Source organism: Notechis scutatus, chromosome 1 (assembly GCF_049901735.1).
Source record: "Notechis scutatus isolate UNSWTSFEM ecotype Mainland chromosome 1, rNotScu1.2, whole genome shotgun sequence".
NCBI classification, from domain to species: Eukaryota; Metazoa; Chordata; class Lepidosauria; order Squamata; family Elapidae; genus Notechis; species Notechis scutatus.
The window spans coordinates 225,082,717-225,104,277 of record NC_142009.1 but is presented as its reverse complement, the minus strand read 5'-3'; the positions used below and the strand labels follow the sequence as shown (position 1 = coordinate 225,104,277).

The 21,561-nt window shown below is 42.0% G+C and overlaps 1 protein-coding gene across 2 annotated transcripts in view; it reads left to right on the top strand.

Annotated features, from left to right (window-relative positions):
* The window catches only part of WNT10A (Wnt family member 10A), a 66,107-nt gene that overhangs the window by 23,446 nt on the left and 21,100 nt on the right, over positions 1-21,561 (top strand). For both annotated transcript variants that reach the window (XM_026665559.2, XM_087950404.1), the window contains exons 2-3: positions 290-552; positions 20,475-20,851. In XM_026665559.2, the coding sequence (XP_026521344.2) occupies positions 290-552; positions 20,475-20,851 (640 nt within the window). The remainder of the gene's footprint in view (positions 1-289; positions 553-20,474; positions 20,852-21,561) is intronic.

Below are 21,561 nucleotides of genomic sequence, written 5' to 3'. Positions count from 1 at the left end.
TAGATAGATAGATAGATAGATAGATTGATAGATAGATGGATATGGGTGGGTGTACGGATGGATGGATGGGTGGTGAATGGGTGGGTGGGTGGGTGGATGGATGGATGGATAGATAGATAGATAGATAGAGATGGGTGGATGGATGGATGGATGGATGGATAGATAGATAGATAGATAGATAGATAGAGAGATAGAGAGATAGAGAGATAGAGAGATAGATGAGGTGTTTAGAAGAAAAGCACTCTTAAAATGTGGTAATGACATTGCTGATGGTCTGTTTGCTTTCCAGCTCCTTCTCTAATGAAATCCTGGGCCTGAAACTGCCTCTGGAGCCCGTGCTTAATGCAAACACTGTCTGCAGGAACCTGCCTGGCCTGACACGGCGGCAACTGGAGGTTTGCATACGGAACCCTGATGTGACGGCGTCCGCCATTCAGGGCATCCAGATTGCCATCCATGAGTGCCAGCACCAGTTCCGTGATCAGCGTTGGAACTGCTCTAGTCTGGAGACAAAAAATAAAATCCCCTATGAAAGCATCATCTTCAGCAAAGGTGAGGATTTGCTACCCAACCAGAAGCCCCTGTAAAATCTCCAGCAATGCAAAAGTTGGTAATCTTTGGGAAGATGCTAATCTGCTTTACAGATCAAGCAGTGGACTCATTCAAGAAGTTGTGACATTAGGATTTGTTCTAGAATTCAGCTGCTTCTCAGAATTATCAGGCGATATGATTAAGTGATAGTTCCCCTCAGATCACCAATTGTATACAGGTAGTCCTCGACTTAACAACAGTTCGTTTAGTGACCATTCAAAGTTACAATGGCACTGAAAAAAGTGACTTATGACTGTTTTTCATAGTTACAACCTTTGCAGCATCCCCACATGATCAAAATTTCAGGTGCTTGGCAATAAGTTCCTATTTCTGATGGGTCATGTGATCCACTTTTGCGACCTTCTGACAAGCAAAATCTACGGGGAAGCCAGTTTCACTTAACAACCATGTTCATGATTTAACAATTGCAATGATTCACTTAACAACAGTGGCAAGAAAGGTCCTAAAATGGGGCAAAACTCCCTTAACAAATGTCTCACATAACAATGGAAATTTTGAGCTCAATTATGGGCGTAAGTCAAGGACTACCTGTATTTGGTGCATTTATTTCTGCCCTTCCAGAAAAAATACACAAGGGAATAGGAAGATTCAAAAAGCCATATTAAAAATACCTCAAAATAATTAAAAACAAAAACAAAATAATGAAAACATCCACATCAGAATAAACAAGGTGGTGTCATAAGGCGGTGACAAAATAAGAGCAGATTCTAAAAATCAGCATGTTTAGTAGAAAAAAAAATTCAGATAAGAAGAAGTGAAAGTTTCAGCCAATGCAAGTTGGATCTGCTGAAATTATAGGCTAACATTTGTCTTGCTGGTGTCAGTTGTTATAATTTTATTTGGTTATTGAACACATTTATATAGTTGCCCATCTTATACCGAACTCTGGTGTGAGAATTCTCACTTTTAAGTGAGAATCCAATGCTCAGTTATTTTATTTTAAATTTGTATGAAAAAGTAAAGGCTCCTTCAAGCTCACCTCAGCTCCTGGTGCTTCATACATTTTTCTGTGTAGTTTTCCTGGCAACAATATAGAAAATATTTGCTATTTCCTTCTTCTAGGATATTTTTTCCAGTTTTCCAGTTTTTCCTCTGGCATGCAATTCCCTGAGGGTTTCCTATCCATCCATTAAGCAGTCTCAGTTGGTCAATACCAGCCAGTCAAGATGAGCCAGGTCCTGTTATTGCTGCGACAAAAACAGAAAATATAAACTCAGGGAAGATCTGTCGACATTTAAAATAAACCCTCAATGAATTGATTGGAAAATTGCACAAGAGCCTGCAAGATAGTCCAATGTGCTTTTCAGGATTGCTGGCCCTAGGATCCACCTCAACAATTGTTCAGCAGTCAGTCAGTCTGTAAATTAAAACCCTATTGCCTCACTAGGTGGGAATCTGTTGGTGCCAGTTTTGGGGAGTTCTGACTGCTTTGGGATTTTGTTACGTATTTGCATGTGATAATCTCTTCCAGAGATACTTGGAGAGTGGACAGGTGAAATATATTGCATAACTCAATGTAGTACAGAAGCTCTTTTTCAGGAATCTGGATGTATCAAATTCCTTCTCAGTTGGAAAGCCATGCCAGATACGTTGGATAATAACATGTTGAGATATTCATAGACAGTCAGGAACTTCAGATGCTTATCATGAAAAACTGTTAAGGAAGATGTTTTGCTGCTAATTGGAAGAAACAATGTTCTTCCACAGGGCTTTGTTAATTACTGGAACTCACTGCCACAGGATATATTTCATAGCCTGAGAACTTAAGATGAAAAGGAGTCGGATGTCTCTGGATGACAGAATAGCAAGGCTTCTACATAGCTTTTTGTACGTCTAGTTTTGTGGTGCTTAGTATCAGTTGCTTCTTTGCAGACACATTGCATGGTTCTTGGGAAGTAAACTAGCTCCCTGCTTCTTGACTGAATACAAAAACCTTACCACTGTTGGCTGAGGCCATCTCCTTTGGATGGATGGATAGACAGACAGACAGGTACATACATACATACATACATACATACATACATACATACATACATACATACATACATATTGGAGATTGAAGCTTTATCAACAGCTCGTATTGGCACCAGCAGAAAAAAAGACGTACTTATTTTTTTAACGTAGAGGTAATTTGCTTCTCACTGTGTCTCAAGATTTGGGTTGCTTACAAGTCTTGTTCTTAGTAACCTAAAGTGGGCAGATTCTTTGAATTATTCATGCCTTTACTACTGACATTAGCTCCATCGTTCTTCCATTCATGTTAAATAACATGCAGTTTGCACTTCTATTTATTTGTTTCTGATCTTTTACACACCAACATTTCCCCTTCCAATCACATGAGGAAAGAAACCACCATTTCTCAAAACTCAGGAGCCTGTTGTTCTTCTCCTTCCAGTCTTGGATGGACTGATTGGTTGGATACCAGGAATCTGCTTCTAGCTAATGAAATGGGGAAATTGAAGGTAGACGTGAAACACCTGTGTGGCTTGCAAACACAGCAGCAGTGAATTTTACTGTTGTGCTGGATCCCTCAGAAGAAATTATTTTGCTGATAATTTGCAATTGAGAATCATGACAAGAGTTGAGTGTGCACACTCTGCAGTTTCAACATGGATGCATTGAAGGATTTCTGGAATTGGTTTCTGCATCATTGCCTTTTTGACAAAGTGCAAGATGTCCAAATAATCCCTCATTTTGTATGCTTAGACAAAAAATGGTGCTGTCCTACTGGTTTTTCCTTCCTTTCATTAGAAGCTACTTTCTTGCTCATGGAATTGAGCCCTGGGTAACTGAACTATTGAAGGTGAAGAAACAATGTGGCGAAGGAAGGAAGGAAGGAAGGAAGGAAGGAAGGAGGGAGGGAGAAGGAAGGAAGGAAGGAAGGAAGGAAGGAAGGAAGGAAGGAAGGAAGGAAGATTGCCTCATCTCTCCTTTTCCTTCCAGGAAGTCTTCCATGCATGGCTTGTATGCCATTCCTGGACTATCTCATTCTCATTCCAGGACATCATTCCCTAGGGCAGCTAACCTGATTTTTTTGGTGCTTGGTTGTAGCACATTTCTCCTATTTGCAGTGCTCAGAGACTCTCACAAGGCTTGGAGCAGGCTGCTTTCCCATTTGAGGGAAGCCTCCCTTGAAGCTGTCTAGTAGATTTCACAGGTAGCCTTATCAGCAAACCTGTTTTTAATCCTTCTGCAAAGTTTCACAATCCATGTAAAAAAAAATATCTCCAGTTAATTTTTTTCTGTTTATATAAGCAGTCTACCTCCAATTCTTGCCTCACCCTGCCTCCCAGTCGTTGGGCTCAAGCAAGCCATTCTGCTTTACCATGCATACATACCCTGAACTTAGACCCATGATCGTCACTTTTTAGGAAGAATGACTGGCCGTGATGTGAAAATGCCATACATCATTCACTGCAGCATTCAACTGGACTTTATATTAGGAAGAAGGTCATCTTGAGATTCTCTTATCAGCGTTTTGCTCATGGCAACCAGCCAAAGATTAGAGATTACTCGCGGCCTGGGGGCTGGATGCGTCAAATGTTGGCCCTGCCCCCGCCCGGTTTAGCAAAGGGGGAAAAAGTCCGGATCTGTCATGTGACGATGTGAGTTTGACACCCCTGGATTAGAGTGAGAAACTGGTCGTTTATTTTGCCTCTTTTGGTTGAACTTGGGGGAGTGGAGAACTGAAAGGACCTTTGTTTCCAGGCGCTGCTGTAACACAAGGCTACATTTTTCACACGGATTGGTGAAAGCACTGATTGGCTCATGATGGGGTTCCATGCTTGCTCTCAGAATTTTACCTTTAGCAGGCTTGCTTCAGAACTACTTTGCAGGGATTGGAGAATAAAAATGCTAGCTTAAACCTATTATTGAACCTGACGATGATGAAATAACAATGGTAATAATTGCAATGATAGGAAATAATAATCATTATTTGCAATAGCTGGCATCCTGTGATGATACCTTTAATATTATTTTATAACAACATCTGCTTGTCTCAGGTTCTTAGGAAGGATTCAATAGGTGGACAAAAATGCCAAATCCAGGTTAAACATCTGGCTCACTGTGTGACCAACCATAACAATAACAAAATCTCCTTCAATAGTTTGAAAGAGTCTTATATATTTGCATGTAACGTATAATTAGTTCTCTTGAGATCTAATTCATGGTCACTTTAACCTCAGATACTGAATTCGGCAAGGGGATCTCAAAGAAATCTGATCAGAATTTCCCTGCCAAGAGAAGCACAGTTAGATGACTCTGGCAATGTATTGTGTTTTTATGTTATGCCTTTTAAAAATGCAGTCTCTTGATATATTTTGCAGCACGAGCTAAATGGGACGGATTCCTAAATACACACACACACACACACAGAGACACAGAGAGAGAGAGAGAGAGAGAGAAATCACAAAGATGAGTAAATGTAGTAGAACCTATCCTTTGTCACCCTGCATGCTTTAGGTTTCATTGCAGTGATTCAACTTGGTAATGTTCTTTTTTAGAAAGACTGTGGGTGTCCTTGGGAGGGGCAAGGTAAACATCACATATGCCACAGCTCAAAGGACACAAATCACATATTGTGCATCATTTACATCATGGTGCAACAGATACAAATTACGTAATTCACATTAGCTGAATCGTGATGTTATTGAGACTTCTACTGCCACATGTGGGAAAGGCCTTGGTAGGTGGATTCTTTCTCTCCTCTTGTCTCCTTCTTGTGTTTGGCTTTAAAGGGCTTTATAGTTCCAGACCTGGTTTCATAGTTACACCTAAAACCAGGGGTGGGATTCAATTTTTTTAACAACCAGTTATGTGGGCATGGCTTATTTGGTGGGCATGGCTTGGTGGTCATGTGACTGGGTGGATGTGGTTTGGTGGTTGGCTGGGCGTGGCCAACACAATATCACTCACATCGAGGCATACATCTCCTCGCCTGGCCTCTCATGACTGTGGGGATGCTGCAACAGTCATAAGTGTGAAAAATGGTCATAAGTCACTTTTTTCAGTGCCATTGTAACTTTGAATGGTCACTCCACACAAGCAAAGTACCAGCAAAGGAGGGGGAAAAAACTCCAGAGACGTTCCTGAGTCAGGAAGTCTAGTCCTGCCAAGAATGAAATAAGGGTTAACGGAGAGGCAGTTTCTGTATGCAACACCAGAATGTTTCCTTCCTGCCTTCCTTACAGGATTAGGCCGGTAATTTCTTCTAACAACCTGTTCTCCTAACTGCTTAGAATGTTAACAACCGGTTCTAGCAAATATGTGCGAACTGGTAGAATCCCACCCCTGCCTAAAACCATTATTATTGTTATATTTTGTTCAAAGAATCTTTGAGGTGGATAGGTTCTTTAGTGCTGCCACTTTGAAACAGCATTACATTGCAGACCAAAATTCTACAAACTCTTTCCCTGTTCTGCTTGTTATCAGTTATGAATCTCCTTTTGCTATCTATAAATGGGACTCTGGTATCTCAAATTCCTTGCAATTCAAAGCACAGAGTGATATCAGAAGCATAGGAATAATCACACTATTTCCAAGAGCAAAAGGATAATAAATTCAGAATAATGCACAATAAAATATTTCCTTCTCTGTGTAAGATTTCAGAAATGTGGGCAAGGTAGAAGAGTGGAGTTGTATGATGCTATAGTTATATGACTCCTTTTTGTGTGATGTAGAAACAGCTATGAAAAGGTATGCAAGTGAAACATATTAGTGTTCTCCACTCTGATCTTGTGCAAAAGGCAATCTACTGAAGCAAGTTTCAGGTTTTCACAGAGAATAGATAGTACAGTTCAACCATCAGCTGAAAACAGTAGAAATCCTTCTTCAGCCAGGACAAGGGAAGCAGAGACTAAGTCATTAGCATTTATCATTCCTTCATCTTGTTGCTTGTTTGTCCATCTTTTTCTTTATCTTTGTTAATAATAGATGACGTTTCAGTTTTAAAAAACAAACCTAATTTGGACGTCTCTTTTGTTTCCACTCCCCTTCCCAACAGTTAGTTTTGTAGTTTAATGTTATGTATTTCCAGTAATGCAAATCCCTTGTTACAGTTCACTTCTTATGGAAGTGGAAAAGAGACAATATAAAGAAGGAAGGGAGAGAGTCAGAAGAAATAAAAAAGAAAAAAGAATAAGAGAAATGGGGAAGGATGGGTAGAGAAGTGCAGTCGTTGTTCCTCTGTTTGTTCTGCAAGATACATTCCTTACTTTTCTTTTTTGAACATTTAAACCAGAGGTCCTCAAACTTAGCAACTTTATGACTTGTGGACATCAACTCCCAGAATTCCCGAGCTAACAAGACTGGAAGAGGAATTCTGGGAGTTGAAGTCCACAAGTCTTAAAGTTGCCAGGTTTGAGGACCTCTGATTTAAACTGTGACCCATTACAGATTGTCCTCAACATGCAACCACAATGAAGCCACCGAATGTGTGTTGCTCAGGTAAGGCAGTTGAGTGAGTTTTGTGAGCTTTACACACTTAAGTGAATCGCTGCAGTTGCTAAGTGAATCTTGCGGTTGTTAAGTGAATCAGTTTCTCCCATTGACTTTGCTTGTTGGAAACCCCTGGGAAGGTTAGAAGAGATGGTCACAAGACCCTTGGACAGTGCAACTGTCATCAATACATGCCAGTTGCCAAGCGCACCTGAATTTTGATCACATAACACCCCCCCACCCGGGATGCTGCAACTGTCATAAGTGTGAAACCAGTCATAACTCTCTTCCGTGCCGTTATAACTTCAAACAATCGCTAAAACCGAATGGTTGCAAATGAAGCACTACCTGGATCAGAGATGTTTCCTCATTTGTAGTGGACTTTTGGGAAGACTCTATCATTGGTAGAGCTGCCTGGCAAAATCACTGGGCCATCATTGTGACTTTGCCTGTTATTGGAGCCCCAGGCACTGACCCCGTGACCCCGTTGGGCACATCCATCTTCTGTTACGTTTTCCCCGGGGCTACGCTGTGTCTCCCTCAGAGGTATCAGAGCAGAGGGTGGTGCTGACATACCGAGAGGAGAGATATCTTGAATCCCATTTGGCCTAAGGCTCCTCCTTTGAATCTGGTTTTGGTTTCAGCTCGTTTCAGTCTGGAATGTTTATACCTCCGCCTAGCCACGGATCCCACTACCAGACGTGACTTGAAATGCTGCTTGCACTGGGCCTTAGACTCAACTCTTCTTCTGCAAAACGGGTGGGGGGTAGGGATGCCCTATATTTCAAGTCTGTGGTGACTGACACCAAGCTGAGCGCTAACGAAGATGAATCGGCGCTTACCGAGCCAATAATGGGGATCTGGAGTGCACAAAGGTGACACACTCCAAAATGCACCTCGAGTAATCAAGGTCTCGGGGGCTCTTTGAGAAGATGGAGGGGAAAGCAAGTTACGATCTGCCACGGAAAGCTGAAGGTCTGGCAAGTTGCCAGTCCCTGGCGGGTTCACCTGCAGTTTAATTAGGGAAAGAGGGAGGAGGGACTGAGGAGAGGAGCAGGCGGCATGTTTCAACTGGCTGCATGCATAGCCTTTGGAGAGGAGTAGGGAAGGGGAAGGAGTAGGCAACGACATTCAGGGTATGGCAAGCTTTCTAGCATCCCCAGGAGTGAAGTCACCTCCTTTTTGACATTATTAATAGCAGCCTTGAACTAATTGGGGAACAATCTGCTAGGGCACATCCAGCAAATGTTCGTGTGAGACAGGTGTCACCGAATGGATCTGAATTGGTTGTGCAAGAATTTCGTCTTAGCGTGCCAAGCATAAGTTATGTTGTTGGTACAGTCAGAGCTGGAGGGCTTCCAGGGTTTCTGCAGCTTGGATACATAACAGTCTTTCCCGATCTAGGATCTGTCAGATCTGTTAGGATTCTAACTCCCAGAAACCAGAAGGATGCCGATTGGGAATTTGGGGAATTACACCACCGCATAGACAACTTGGTTCAGGGGAAGACAGCTCACAGAACTGCAAAGGGAATTTTGGAGGAACCCCCCCCCTCCCCCAATGGTCTGCCATGATCATGGATTCTCTTTTGTTGACAAGGAAAATAAGTTCATTGATTAGCCAAACAAGGATTCATTCAAGGTGTGCATTTTTCTAGCTCACGCAGTGTCTGGATAAAACAGGTTTGTAGAGCCTCCTGTAGCCTATCTGCTCGCAGATGATTCTAGTTTATGCTGTTCTTACCAAATCTATCATGATGCAATCACCTATGAGAAGTGAGAGTGTGACAGTTTGGATGACCAATTATTTATGCTACATGGGATACCTACAGTTTGATTCTATGCAGGTAATCCTTGATTTACAAAGGTTTGTTCAGTGACCGTTCGAAGTTACAACAGCACTGAAAAAAGTGACTCATGACTGTTTTTCACACTAGTGACTGTTGCAGCATTCCTCACGGCCACATGATCAAAATTCTGATGCTTGGCTCATATTTATGACGGTGGCAGTATCCCGGAGTCATGCGATGGGGAAGCCAGATTTTCTTAACAACTATGTTACTAACATAACAACTATAGTGATTCACTTAACAGTGGTGGCAGGAAAGGTCGTAAAAATGAGGCAAAACTCACTTAACAAATGTCTTGCTTAGTGGCAGATATTTTCGGCTGAGTTGTGGCTGTAAGTCGAGGACTATCTATATTTGAGAAATGGCTCCTGGACTGGATTAAATTTCCCCAGTGGTAGAATGCCTTGTGAATTTCCACCTAGTGTTCCTTTATTTTTACGCTTTCAATACAAAACACAGCTGGAAGTGCAAACATTGGGGAAGGAGGCATGGTGGGGAAGGGGTTGAAACTTGGATGAAAAAATTGTCCCCTCACTCAAAAAAAATGTTTCTCCAATGTGGTAGCAGTACTGTATTATTGCAGCAAAGGAAAATGGCCAAATGACTGGTCCCAATGGTACCTTGCCTGTTTTATCTTCTCTGTTCCCAGTATGGAAAGCTAGGATTATGATTAGCTTGAGAACTAACCTTCAAGAGCAGAGGTTTCCAACCTTGGCAACTTTAAGACTTGTGGACTTCAATTCCCAGAATTCCTCAGCCAGTGAAGTTTAATTTAGCAAAGCTGGCTGAGGAATTCTGGGAATTGAAGTCCACAAGTCTTAAAGTTGCCAAGGTTGGAGACCCCTGTTCTAGACCAGGGGTTTCCAACCTTGGCAACTTTAAGACTTGTGGACTTCAACTCCCAGAATTCCTCAGCCAGCTTTGCTTGTGGACTTGTGGCTTTGCTGGCTGAAGAATTCTGGGAGTTGAAGTCCACAAGTCTTAAAGTTGCCAAGGTTGGAGACCCCTGAAAGCATGCAAGATCCTGGAAGGAAATACATTGGATCTCTTTTATTCTGTCTCAAGCCTTGAGTTTGCAAAAAGAACTCTAGAACGCTTGGTGAAAGGAGACACTTTCCAAAACCAGCAAACAGCTGACAACAAATTGATATTGAAAACAATCCGTCTTTGCTCAGAACTCTTCACATGTTCTTTATAGACAGCCTCACCAAAACCCGGCTGCATCAGCTGGGTCTTTTCAGGAGCAAAGCAGAGTAAGCAACCTTGTCAGATTACAAATATCCTCTTTCCTTAAACATCCCCAGACTTCCAGAATGACTACAATTTCTGACCACCTCATTTCCTCCACTTTTTTTTTTTTTTTTGGCAAAACTGTTGTGGCTTAAACTTCTTATGTATAGCCATTTCTCGCAGAGGGGGCACAGAGCATGGGTGGAATGGGAAGTTATGTGGGCAAAGCCTCATTCTTCCCCAGAGCATGTAAACTCTCACCACAGACACAAAGAAACCTAAACAAGCATAGCCTTGGTGGTTGATGAACATCACACACACACCGAGCTTCGTGATTTGTTTTTTTGCAGAGTCATAAATGGAGGTACGAGAAGTGGCGTAAGTGATTTACTACAGTTTTGACATCCAAATACTGATACCAAGCAAGCATAGTATATGAAAAGAAGATAAAGTTAGATCAAACACTGCTAGTGACACCTTTTCTGGAACTTGTATCAAGCAAACCTTTTTTGACTACCCAATCATTTATTTTATTGCTGCTGCTGTGTTTTGCTATAAATTCCAATCATCTCCACAGGCAGATTGCCAGTGAATCCATATTCACAGGCACAAGGCCCTTCCCCATCACCTTCCATTGTTACACAGACCACAAGCCAAAGAATCTGTTCTATCAGAGGTTGCCATGTTTTTTCTCCCAGGGCTCTTGTACCTGTCAGAAATTGGGAAGGGTAAAGAAGAGACTATCCCCTCTTACTCTGCAAGCTGTCCCATGTCTTTTGGAAGCATAGATCTTTACAAAAACAAAAGCAAAAGCTGTTTACGAGATGCTATCAAAATTCTGCGATGATATTGTTCAATGTAAGTGGCAACTATCTCAATTAGCTCCCTTTTTTCCCCCTGATGTTAAGCAGATAGGGAAACTGTTACCTCAACTGTAATATACTTTAAATGTCTTTAGGACGGCACAACCGAATAGGAAGGTGAAGTCTGTTCTATTGTACAGTACTCTACCATCAACATGCTCTATCCTGTCCTTTCCATTTCAGCATATTGTTGCTGAATGAAGCTGCTTTTACATCTTGTATGACATTATTTTTCTTCTTCTTGGGTTGGATGCCAGTTTCCATACAATCTCTTGTGGGCTTGCTTACTGTAAGGCAATTTTCTTCCCTGTATAGTCTGTCTACTAGAGGATTTGCTTCTGTCACATTGAAAGTTAAATGTACTGTGTGTGGACAAATACACGGTGTAGATTTTTGGCACAACAGTGGGACTTGGGCCTCCTGTCCCAAGGATTACCGTGCAGTGGTGTGTGTGTGTGTGTGAGAGAGAGAGAGAGGGAAGGAGGGAAAGAGAGAGGGAGGGAGAGAGGGAGGGAGGGAGGGAGGGAGATATTACTGGTTATCAGCCAACTGGGCTATACATTAAGGTTGTTTTTGTGGCAAGAATGTTGTTTCTTCCTTTGTTATTTCACCCTCACTATTTTCTTGTCAGAAGACCTTTTCGTACGCTGCCACAAGGTTCAAACCTGTTTGTGAAAGAGCCATTTGAACTTTTAGATAATAATATCAGCTGCTTTCCTTTATTATTGGATTTCTTATGGATTCTGACACAAAAGATATCAGGAGCTCTTCTTGACAGTTTGAACACGCTTTGGTATGAGGGAGAGAATTTAACTATGTTCTGTCATAACAGTGCTGCAATAGTGCCATGTTTTCAAAATTGCCAAAGTAGCAATTTTGTGTAGCAAATTAACATTATTCTGCCGAAACCTGGACATTTAAGGCCAACCTAATAATACTTTGAAGCCATACCAGAAGATGCTTTCTTTAGACTGAAATCAATCTAATTCATGAAAAGCAAACTTAAATGAAGGATACACTGTATTGTATTTGCCCTTCATATTCAAATCTGATTTTCATCTGTGGTTCTGACTGTTTGTATGTTTGTTTGTTTCCAAGGATTTTATGCCATTTCAATCTAAAAAGTATTCTCTTGTTTGAGCAACCTTTGACTCACCATGGGATATTATTAAAAAACAGTATGTACATTAGGTATGATTCAGAGCATATTACTTGATTACTTGTGCATGTTTTAGGAAAACATGTTTAGTCTCACCATTTGGAGGCTAATGAATAAGAATATTATTAAAATGCCTAGCAAGAGGTTAATGAGATGGAGAGATTGGTTAATTCATCTTCCTTTGCTGGTTTAGTGGTTGAGGAACAAAATAAATGAGATAGGGAGAACTGCCATTGGATCCCCAGAGGGTTTTTTTTTTTAGATTCATGTTCAACTATTGTAAAATGTTTCCTTGGTAATCGTCCTTGGTAATAAACGTATTAGGATCGATCCCAATCAGAAACCCTGGATGACCAAGGAAGTCCAGTGCCTCTTGCATGACAGGACCAAGGCCTTTAGGTCCAGTGATGGGGCAAGATATAGTGTTGCCAGAGCTAATCTGAAGAAAGGTATTCGGAAGGCCAAGACTGATTATAAGAGGAAGATTGAGGATAAGTTTTATAGCGATAACATGAGGCAGGTGTGGCGAGAGATTCAACAAATTGCAAACCATCAACCGACCAATGTCATCCCTGCTGAGGGGGATGCTTCATTGGCAGAGGAACTGAATCATTGCTTTGCTCGCTTTGAAGTGGAGACATCAGAGACAGATAAAATACAACTTCCAGCCAATTGTAGCCCCCACCTCATTGTGGAGGAACAGGAGGTGAGGAGCATTCTGAGGGCTGTGGACCCTAGAAAGGCTGCCGGTCCTGACGGTATCTCTGGCCGAGTGCTTAAAGACTGTGCTGATCAGTTGGCTGGAGTCTTTACCAGGATCTTCAATCGGTCTTTATCCCAGTCCACTATTCCATCTTGTTTGAAGGTTTCCACCATTGTTTCGCTGCCAAAGAAGTTCGCTATCAATAACCTCAATGATTACAGACCAGTGGCACTCACTCCTATCATCATGAAGTGCTTTGAGAAATTGGTCTGCCGGCACATCATTTCTGGTCTTCCGCATACATTTGATAAACACCAGTTTGCATACAGAAAAAATAGATCTACAGAGGACGCTATAGCCATCGCTCTTCACACTGCTCTGACTCATCTAGAACAGCGGGAGGGCTATGTGAGGATGCTTTTTGTGGATTTTAGTTCTGCGTTTAACACAATTCTTCCACATAGACTAGCATCTAAACTTCTGGACTTTGGGCTTTCTAATTCAATCTGCCTTTGGATTATGGATTTCCTGTCTGGCCGCTCACAGAGGCTCAGCTTAGGTCTTCAGCCCTTACCTCTTCAGCCCTTACCACAGGGTTGCATGTTGAGTCCCTTACTCTATACTTTTTATGTGCGTGACTGCATTCCCACTCATGTCAGTAATACTATTGCTAAATTTGCAGATGATACAACAGTGGTGGGACTTATCTCCAGGGGGGATGAGTCTGCCTACCAAGATGAGGTAGACCAGTTGCTTTCGTGGTGTGGAGACAACAACTTGGTCCTCAGCACCAATAAGACCAAGGAGCTTATAGTGCATTATAGAAGGAACAGATCAGACATCCAGCCCTTGTTTATCAATGGAGACCGAGTGGAGCAAGTGGCCAATTTTAAGTTTCTGGGTGTTACCCTAAAAGAGGACTTGACCTGGGGTGCCCACATTGCAATCCTGGTCAAAAGGGCCAAGCAGAGATTATACTACCTGAGGCTTCTCAGAAAACAACAACTGAATGAGAAACTGCTGGTGACCTTCTACCACTGCACCATAGAGAGCATTTTAACATACTGCATCTCTGTATGGTTTGCCAATTGCACAGTGACAGATAGGAAAGCACTCCAGAGGGTTAATGTCATTGCCCAGAAGATCATTGGTTGCCCTCTCCCCTCTTTGGGAGAGCTTTATAGCTCCCGCTGCCTTAAGAAAGTTCAAAACATTCTCAAAAGATCCATCTCATCCTAGGAACCCTTTTTTTGAACTATTACCATCTGGCAGACGGTACAGAATAATAAAAACAAGGACAAATAGGCTGAAAAACAGCTTCTATCCCAGGGCAGTAGCTCTTTTGAATTCTGCTGTATAGTGCAGTGTTGGAGGTTTCCAATTCAATGTGTGAAGGGTGGAGGATGTGTGTTTGTGTTTATTTTCATGGTCATGGTCATGATGTGCACTGAAGATAGTGTTTGATTTCGTTGTACGAGGTGCAATGACAATAAAGTAAACTAAAACTATTGTAATAAGTTTCCTTGGTAGTCCAGGACTGTAGTTACTTTAGGCAACACAGACATGGGGTATGGGATAGAATAAATTGGACAGGATAAAGTCTTAAACTTTTCCTGGTCTTAGTATGTTATTTTACTTTGTCCTCAAGATTAAGCTGTTTAATACAGTTTAGTGGTATCATGTTGCTTTGCCAGTATTGATTGAACAGTAATAACAGAATGCTTGCTACATTTTTGAAGAAGAATCCTGAATCTTGAATATCTTGCAAATGTTATCCTTCAAGAGCTAATAAAGACCGTCACCATCCAATTAACTTACCTAAGGTTTCAGCTTAAGTGGTCTTCACTAAGAGAATGCAAATTCCACAGCTTTTGTTTTTGTATTGAATCTCTTACTCCCAAGTCCTATTTGACCATCATTCAATCAGTTTGCGATAGTTGAAACATCAACCACCCAATGACACCTCTTGCTCTTTGCTTTTGACGAGGGGTCCCCAAACTTGGCAACTTTTAAGACTTGAAGCCCACAAGTCTTTAAGTTGCCAAGTTTGGAGACCTCTGCTCTTGACGGACAAAATCTAGTTAAATAAATACCCGTTATTTTGGACTTTTGGAATTAAGTAGATTCTTCTAAATCAGGGCTGTCAACCTCATTGGCCCACAGGCCAGATGCATCAAGCGCTGGCCACGCCGACGCCCGGTTTGGCGAAAGTCCCAAGATGACACGTGATGCTGCCGTGACAACGCGCGTTTGACACTCCTGCTCTAAATGGTTAGAACTAAATATGGGATAGGTTTCAGACAGACACTGAGCCTTGATCTCAGAACAGGACTATTACAGTATGCTTTACACCTAGTAGGTGTAGCCGGTAAGCAGCACAAGCGGTAATAATAGATACTTATCCTGCCCATTTATCGTTGCTGCTTTGCATGCTGTGTTGGCTGCTAATTGACTTCCATGTGTAATTCAAGTGCTGGTTGTTACTTACCAAGCCCTACGTGGCATAGGGCCTGGTTATTTCAGCGGCAACCTCTCTCCAGATGTTGCTGGAGAATGGGTGTGCACCGGCAAGAGGTCCCATTAATTGCCAGCTTCAGGTCCCATTAATTGTCAGTTTATGGGTCTGAGAAAGCATGCTTTCTCTGTTGCTCCCATATTCTGGGTTGGCATTTGCCTGAGATACATATAGCATCAATTCTCCTACAATTCTGGAAGGCCCCTAAGATTTGGCTTTGCTCCCAAGCCTAGGGGCAATGTATCTGTTGAGTCTCTTTAAAGTTTTTATTGTGTGATTGTTTTCAGTCTGTTGCCATGTCTTGCCTTGTCTTTCACCATTTTAAAACTGAATATTTGGATACCATAAGCTGCCCAGAGTCTTGTGGAATGGGCAGCCATAATAATTTTGGTTATAATAATATTAATATGTTTTCTTCATTCTGCTTTCCCTCCAGCCGGAGTTCTTAAAGAAGCTTACAGTGGTTCAGGCAGGCTGAGTCTCCATCTAAGCAGCCTGCAGGACCAGACCTGCTTAGCATTAGCAGGGAACTGTGTCATGTGCCTTGAAATCACTCAGTTAGCAATAAAGAACAGCAACAAAAAAAAGTTTGAGATCTTAAAGGCTGTGAAACAGATGGAACAATAGATGTTGAAATCTCACTTTGTGAACGCTTGAATATTAGTGGACCTCAGACATGGCGGGAGCTGTAGCCAGAAACAGCAATTGAAAAACCCAACAAGGATCTATCTTTCATCTTGAATTAAGGTGGCAGTGCAGAGCCAGGAATGTTTGGATAGCATTGAATGTGCAATTGGCAAAGGGCACAACTGCCAGAAGGCTTGCGTTTTGGGATTCCCCCCCCCCTCCCACTTTCTAAAACACTCAGGCTCGAGAGATCATGGGTGACTTTACTGTAGAGATTGGCAGGAAGACAGTTGAGTGCAGCATCCCCCTCTTCTGCATAGAGAAAATGGCATTAAGTAATATAATCTTCCCGTGATAATTTAGAGACATTTTTTAGGGTGGATAATGATGAAAGAAAGAGAGAAAGAAAGCAAAGCAAAGGGGGAAACACCACCCCCCACTTTCCTCAATATCCATTTTGACTACAAATGAGATACAACACAGGTCTTTTCCTTTGCTATAACTCCATGCTTGCATAATGGTGCCTGTGGGATGTTTAAAACTACATCAAGAAACACATTTCGGCACTAATTCAAACAGTTTGAAACACCATCAACACGGCTGATAAGATCCTAGTAACTCCGTACCCAAGTCTGAATGGTTCACCTGCTGCTTGCATTCCTGCCCACCTGACAACTACATCTACTGAGCTGCTGTTCTTCTTCCCTTCTTCTGAAGAAGGTTGGGGGTTTTTTTTGCAGTAAAGATTGAAGCAGTTCTAGGAAAAGGCCATGGATTGCAAATGAAAGAGAGCATTCTATGATCCCTTAGTAAAATGCAAGGAAATAAAATGAGGAGTTTTGCAGGAAAGCACTACAGCATCAGCCACTCAGAGCTCAGTTTAAGACTCATATAGTATGTTGTTTTGTCTGAGTTAAGAAAAGGAACAGGGTGAAAGGATCTACCTACTGAAAAGCCACTTTGATGAGTAAATAGATTATCAACAGCTGTTCTTTGGGCCATTATTTTTCTTTTAACTGCTACTACAAAACGATCTATTTCAGGGGCATCCCACCTTGGCCACTTTAAGACTTGTGGACTTCAACAGAATTAGAGAAATTCTGACAGTAAAAGTCCGCAAGTGTTGCAAAGTGGCCAAGGTTGGATGTCCCTATTCTACTTGTTCCAATGTTGCTCAGGATTGGCATTTTATAGATTGTTCTCTGAAATGAAATGAAGTCTTGGTCAAAGAGGAACAGTTTTACATTTCTTGGTAATTAAGGATCAATAATCAGTTGAAAAGTTCATATTATAAATGGGAGCCACAAAACCTTCCTGTAAATACACAGACAGCCTCTCTTTCATCAATTCTTATCTATCCATGCTGTGTATTTCATGAACTAGTTCATATGTATAAGGTAGAGATAGACTGTCATGAGGTGTGGGTGTGGGTGTTTGATCCTGAAACTTGAAACATCCTCCTGCAGAAGAATTTGGAGCAGGGATTGTTCTCTTCTATTGATCACTGCTGCATTGGAAATCCCCTGTGTACACTGAAATAATGCTTGCCTTTGGAGACTGAAGCCTGTGGCTTCTTCTCGCGTGACTCCAATGTATCTTGTAGGGCATAAACAAAGCCAAAAAACCTGAAATGTACTCTAATTTAGGTTGATGAGCTTTGCAGTAGTGAGACACCAAGGTGCCTAAGATTCCTTGTCTTTACCTGTCCTTTCGGGCTGTCTTTGCTGCTTGTACCAATGTAGACATTGCCATTAACTTGTCTCCACAACTTGATTTCAAGGAGGCTTCTCTCTCTCCATTATCCTGGTCTCCTCACTGGTGATACAAATCCCAGAAACTGGGCTGAAGGAGCCTTAGTCTCCCAACGTTGCTCCCAATCAATTGCTTTCAAAGGTATTGCTTTGACTTCTATGAAATGAATCCACGTGAACGCATAATTTACCTTTTTCCCAGGAGATGTAGAAAGTCCACAGAAAGTTATTTTTATGGTTTTTTTGGAGCATCATACATGATATTACTTGGAACATTAGACCAGATGTCCCCAAACTTGGCAACTGTAAGACTTGTGGACTTCAACTCCCAGAATTCTCCAGCCAGCATAGCTGGGAGTTGAAGTCCACAAGTCTTAAAGTTGCCAAGTTTGGAGACCTTTGCATTAGACCCTTCTTCCAAGCTGCAATCTTGCCTAGAGAATTGTCTTGCCTGTCACTGTGGCATTTTTAGAGGTTTTTGCAGTGTGCTTTATCTATGGCTCATTTTCTTAATGAAGAAGGATCCTGATCACTGGAACATTACTAGAGCACAAGACCAAACAAAGAATTAATTTTGCAGTTCCTGTGCAGTTTTTTTATTATTATTACTATTTTACTGCTTGTACATACTTTGCTCTGTGGCAAAGGGATTTTCTGATTTATGTAGAACTATGTGTGGTTTTTCAGTGGGTGTATTAATGGCGGTCATGTTTTCTTGAAAGAAGCAGGTAGCTCCCCTCGACAGACAGTTGTAGAAGGGAAGATGGATCTAGATTCTAGGTTAAGGATACTGTTGGTTTGAAAAACTGGCCATAGCCCATAAATACTTCAGGAACATACTAGACGGGTCAGAATCTGGTGGTATATCTCTGCAGGTAGGATGAAAGTCAGCTGATACAGAGAATCTAATGTAATATATAACATGCTAGTTCCTGAAGTGAAGGGATGACAGGATGAAATGATGGGCCACCAAGTATCCTTTTTTAAATAAGAATTTTCTCCAGTTCTAAATGACCACCTTAGAGCAAAATTGTGACTGCATTACGCCACTGTCCCGTCCCGTCCCCCAGTTAAATGGAGGGTTTATAGGGAAAATGGGCTGGAAGGACAGTTCAGCATTCGAGGAAGCCAAGTCTTTGTTTTCCTAGCTTAAAACCCTCAGCCCTTAGATATGTGTTCACAGAAGGTTTTTGGGTGGGGGGGGCAGTTTGATATCAGCTGCAGGCTTGGGCAGGCTCATGTACCTTTCTATGCCTGTTGGAATATAAAAGCTACGGTTTTGTAATGTGGGCATTTGTAGTATAAATAATAGGAAGGATAATGTACTCAATTGATCCCTGTGTAAAACAATGCTGAATGCAAGACAAGGTAAGCTTTCCAATTCATGATATCATGATAGAAAGAGAAATTGTCTCCAAAAATAATCAAGCAATAAGGAAATTATAAATTGGAACAAGCTTGCTTCTCCTTTTCTTTTCAGAAATTTGAAGAGACTTGTTTCTTTTTTTCCCCTTTGAAAATGAATGTGTTTGGACAAGCCGGGTAATGAAAATTGTTCTGCAACTGGAACAGTGACTGTTGTGAACAGGAAGCAGGAAATAATGGGATTCCACTCTGGGAAGCATGGGTGGAAAGCCAGGCACAATCTAGCCCAGGTATTCTTGCCACCGCTTTGACCTCCCTGTCTGAATCTGCCTTTGAGGGAGGTGAGAGCTGAAGACCAAGAAATCAGATGAGTGGGCCCAAACTACAGTTCCATATTTTTGCAACCCAGTCCCATAAAATTCCCATAGTATTATTTGGTCTCTCCCCAGATGCTAATAAGCCTGATGTATTAGGTTTGGCAGTTTGATTCTCACAGGCTCAAGGTAGATTCACCCTTCCATCCTTCCAAGGTGGGTAAAATGAAGACTCAGATTGTTGGGGACAATAGGCTGATTCTGTAAAGCGGTATATAAGTCCAAGTGCTAGTGCTATTAGAAGAGACTACTAGCTATTAGAAGAGATGTACTAGCTATTAGATAATACACACACACACACACACACACACACACACACACAGAGAGAGAGAGAGAGAGAGAGAGAGAGAGAGATGGACAATTTCCCTATACATTGAAAGTACTTTCTTTTCTGCATTTCATTCTTCTAACTATTAGCCGGTTCACAATGAAAAGCAGAAATTATCATGAGTTTTAAATGGGACAAGAGGAGGAAGAGGAAGATGAGGAGCAGCACTGTGCTCCTCTTAAGAGCTACTGGAGAATGACCAATGTTGCGAAACCCTATAAATCCTGGAAAATGCATTTGGTTCTTCAATACCTGATAGCAGGAAGACTCGCTAGTCCCTCAGACGTTTATTTTATTCAAAAGTTTTATATCTCTCTTTTGTAGAGTTGCTCAAGGCAAAGTGTTCAATGTTCCTCCTTCATATTCTCAGTTTGGCTGAGAGACAGCAGTTCGCAATAAATTTCCCAGTGACTTTTGGTGACCGATAGTGGAGTAGAAACTGGTCTCCCCTGTGCTGTCCCAACACCTTAATCACCAGGCCAGCCTGGCTCTTTTGTGGAGTTGAGATAAGTGAAGTAAGCCCATGGGTAAGACATCAGATGTTCATGCAAGGATCAGGCTGTTTGACAAACACCCATGTAGTAAAACTGCAGTGAGGGTGGTACTTTTGAGCTTTGTGGCAAGAGATTGAATAACGTGATTTATGTTGCTTGCTTGCAGGTTTCCGTGAAAGTGCTTTTGTCTATGCCATTGCAGCTGCAGGAGTGGTGCACGCGGTCTCCAACGCTTGCTCCTTGGGCAAACTGCAAGCCTGTGGCTGCGACCAGAAGCGTCGAGGGGATGAAGAGGCTTTCCGCCTCAAACTTCATCGCCTCCAACTGGAGGCCATGAACCGTGGCAAGGGAATGATGCACGGCGTCCACTTGGAGCACCTGCCAGCCGAGGTCCCTGGCCTACAAGACTCCTGGGAGTGGGGGGGTTGCAGCCCTGACGTGGACTTTGGGGAGAAATTTTCAAAGGAATTCCTCGATTCCCGGGAGAGCCACCGTGACCTCCCATCCCGTATGAGGCTTCACAACAACCGCGTTGGCCGGCAGGTGAGTTTAAAAAAGCATATTTGAGATAACAAGCTTGTCAAAATCCTCCTGATGGCCCCTAAATACTGTCCATTGGACTGTATTTCCCAGAATTCCCAGCTCAGTTATTATGAGAGTGACACAGTCTAAGGTGTTTGGGGGGGAGGGGAAATGGTCTAAGACATCTGGCAACTTGCTGGGGAATTCTGGAAGTTGAGATCCACACATTTTATAGTTGGCGAGTTTGAAAAACACACTGGTCTAATAAGACATCTGGACATCATCTCAATGAGAAGGCTGTCTAAAGGTTTCTGAAAGAGTGAAATAAAAACAGCAGATCATGGTGCTCTGGAGGCAAAAGAAGTTTGTACTGAGTTGATGTGGGTTGTGCACAAGAAATGCAGTGACCAGGATATTATAGATACTGTTTTATACAATTGCATGAAGCTGGCGAAGGAGGCAACCCTTCAGCTTTCAACACAAGCTGATGTTGTTTTAAGGCATACAAGACACATTGTGCTGATTTTTCACCAGCAGTGGCTCCTGTCCTAACCTAATCTCCAGTTCTGGACATTCTTCTTTTCTATCAAATGGAAAGGAACAAGTAATCAAGATCTCACCATTCAAGATTCTATTCCCCAGAAATATTTTGGGAAATGATCTCATCTAAGAAAAAAAGTTGGTGGGAACCTGCAGCATCAACTGGGAGATTGTGGGTGCCAATGAGCCTG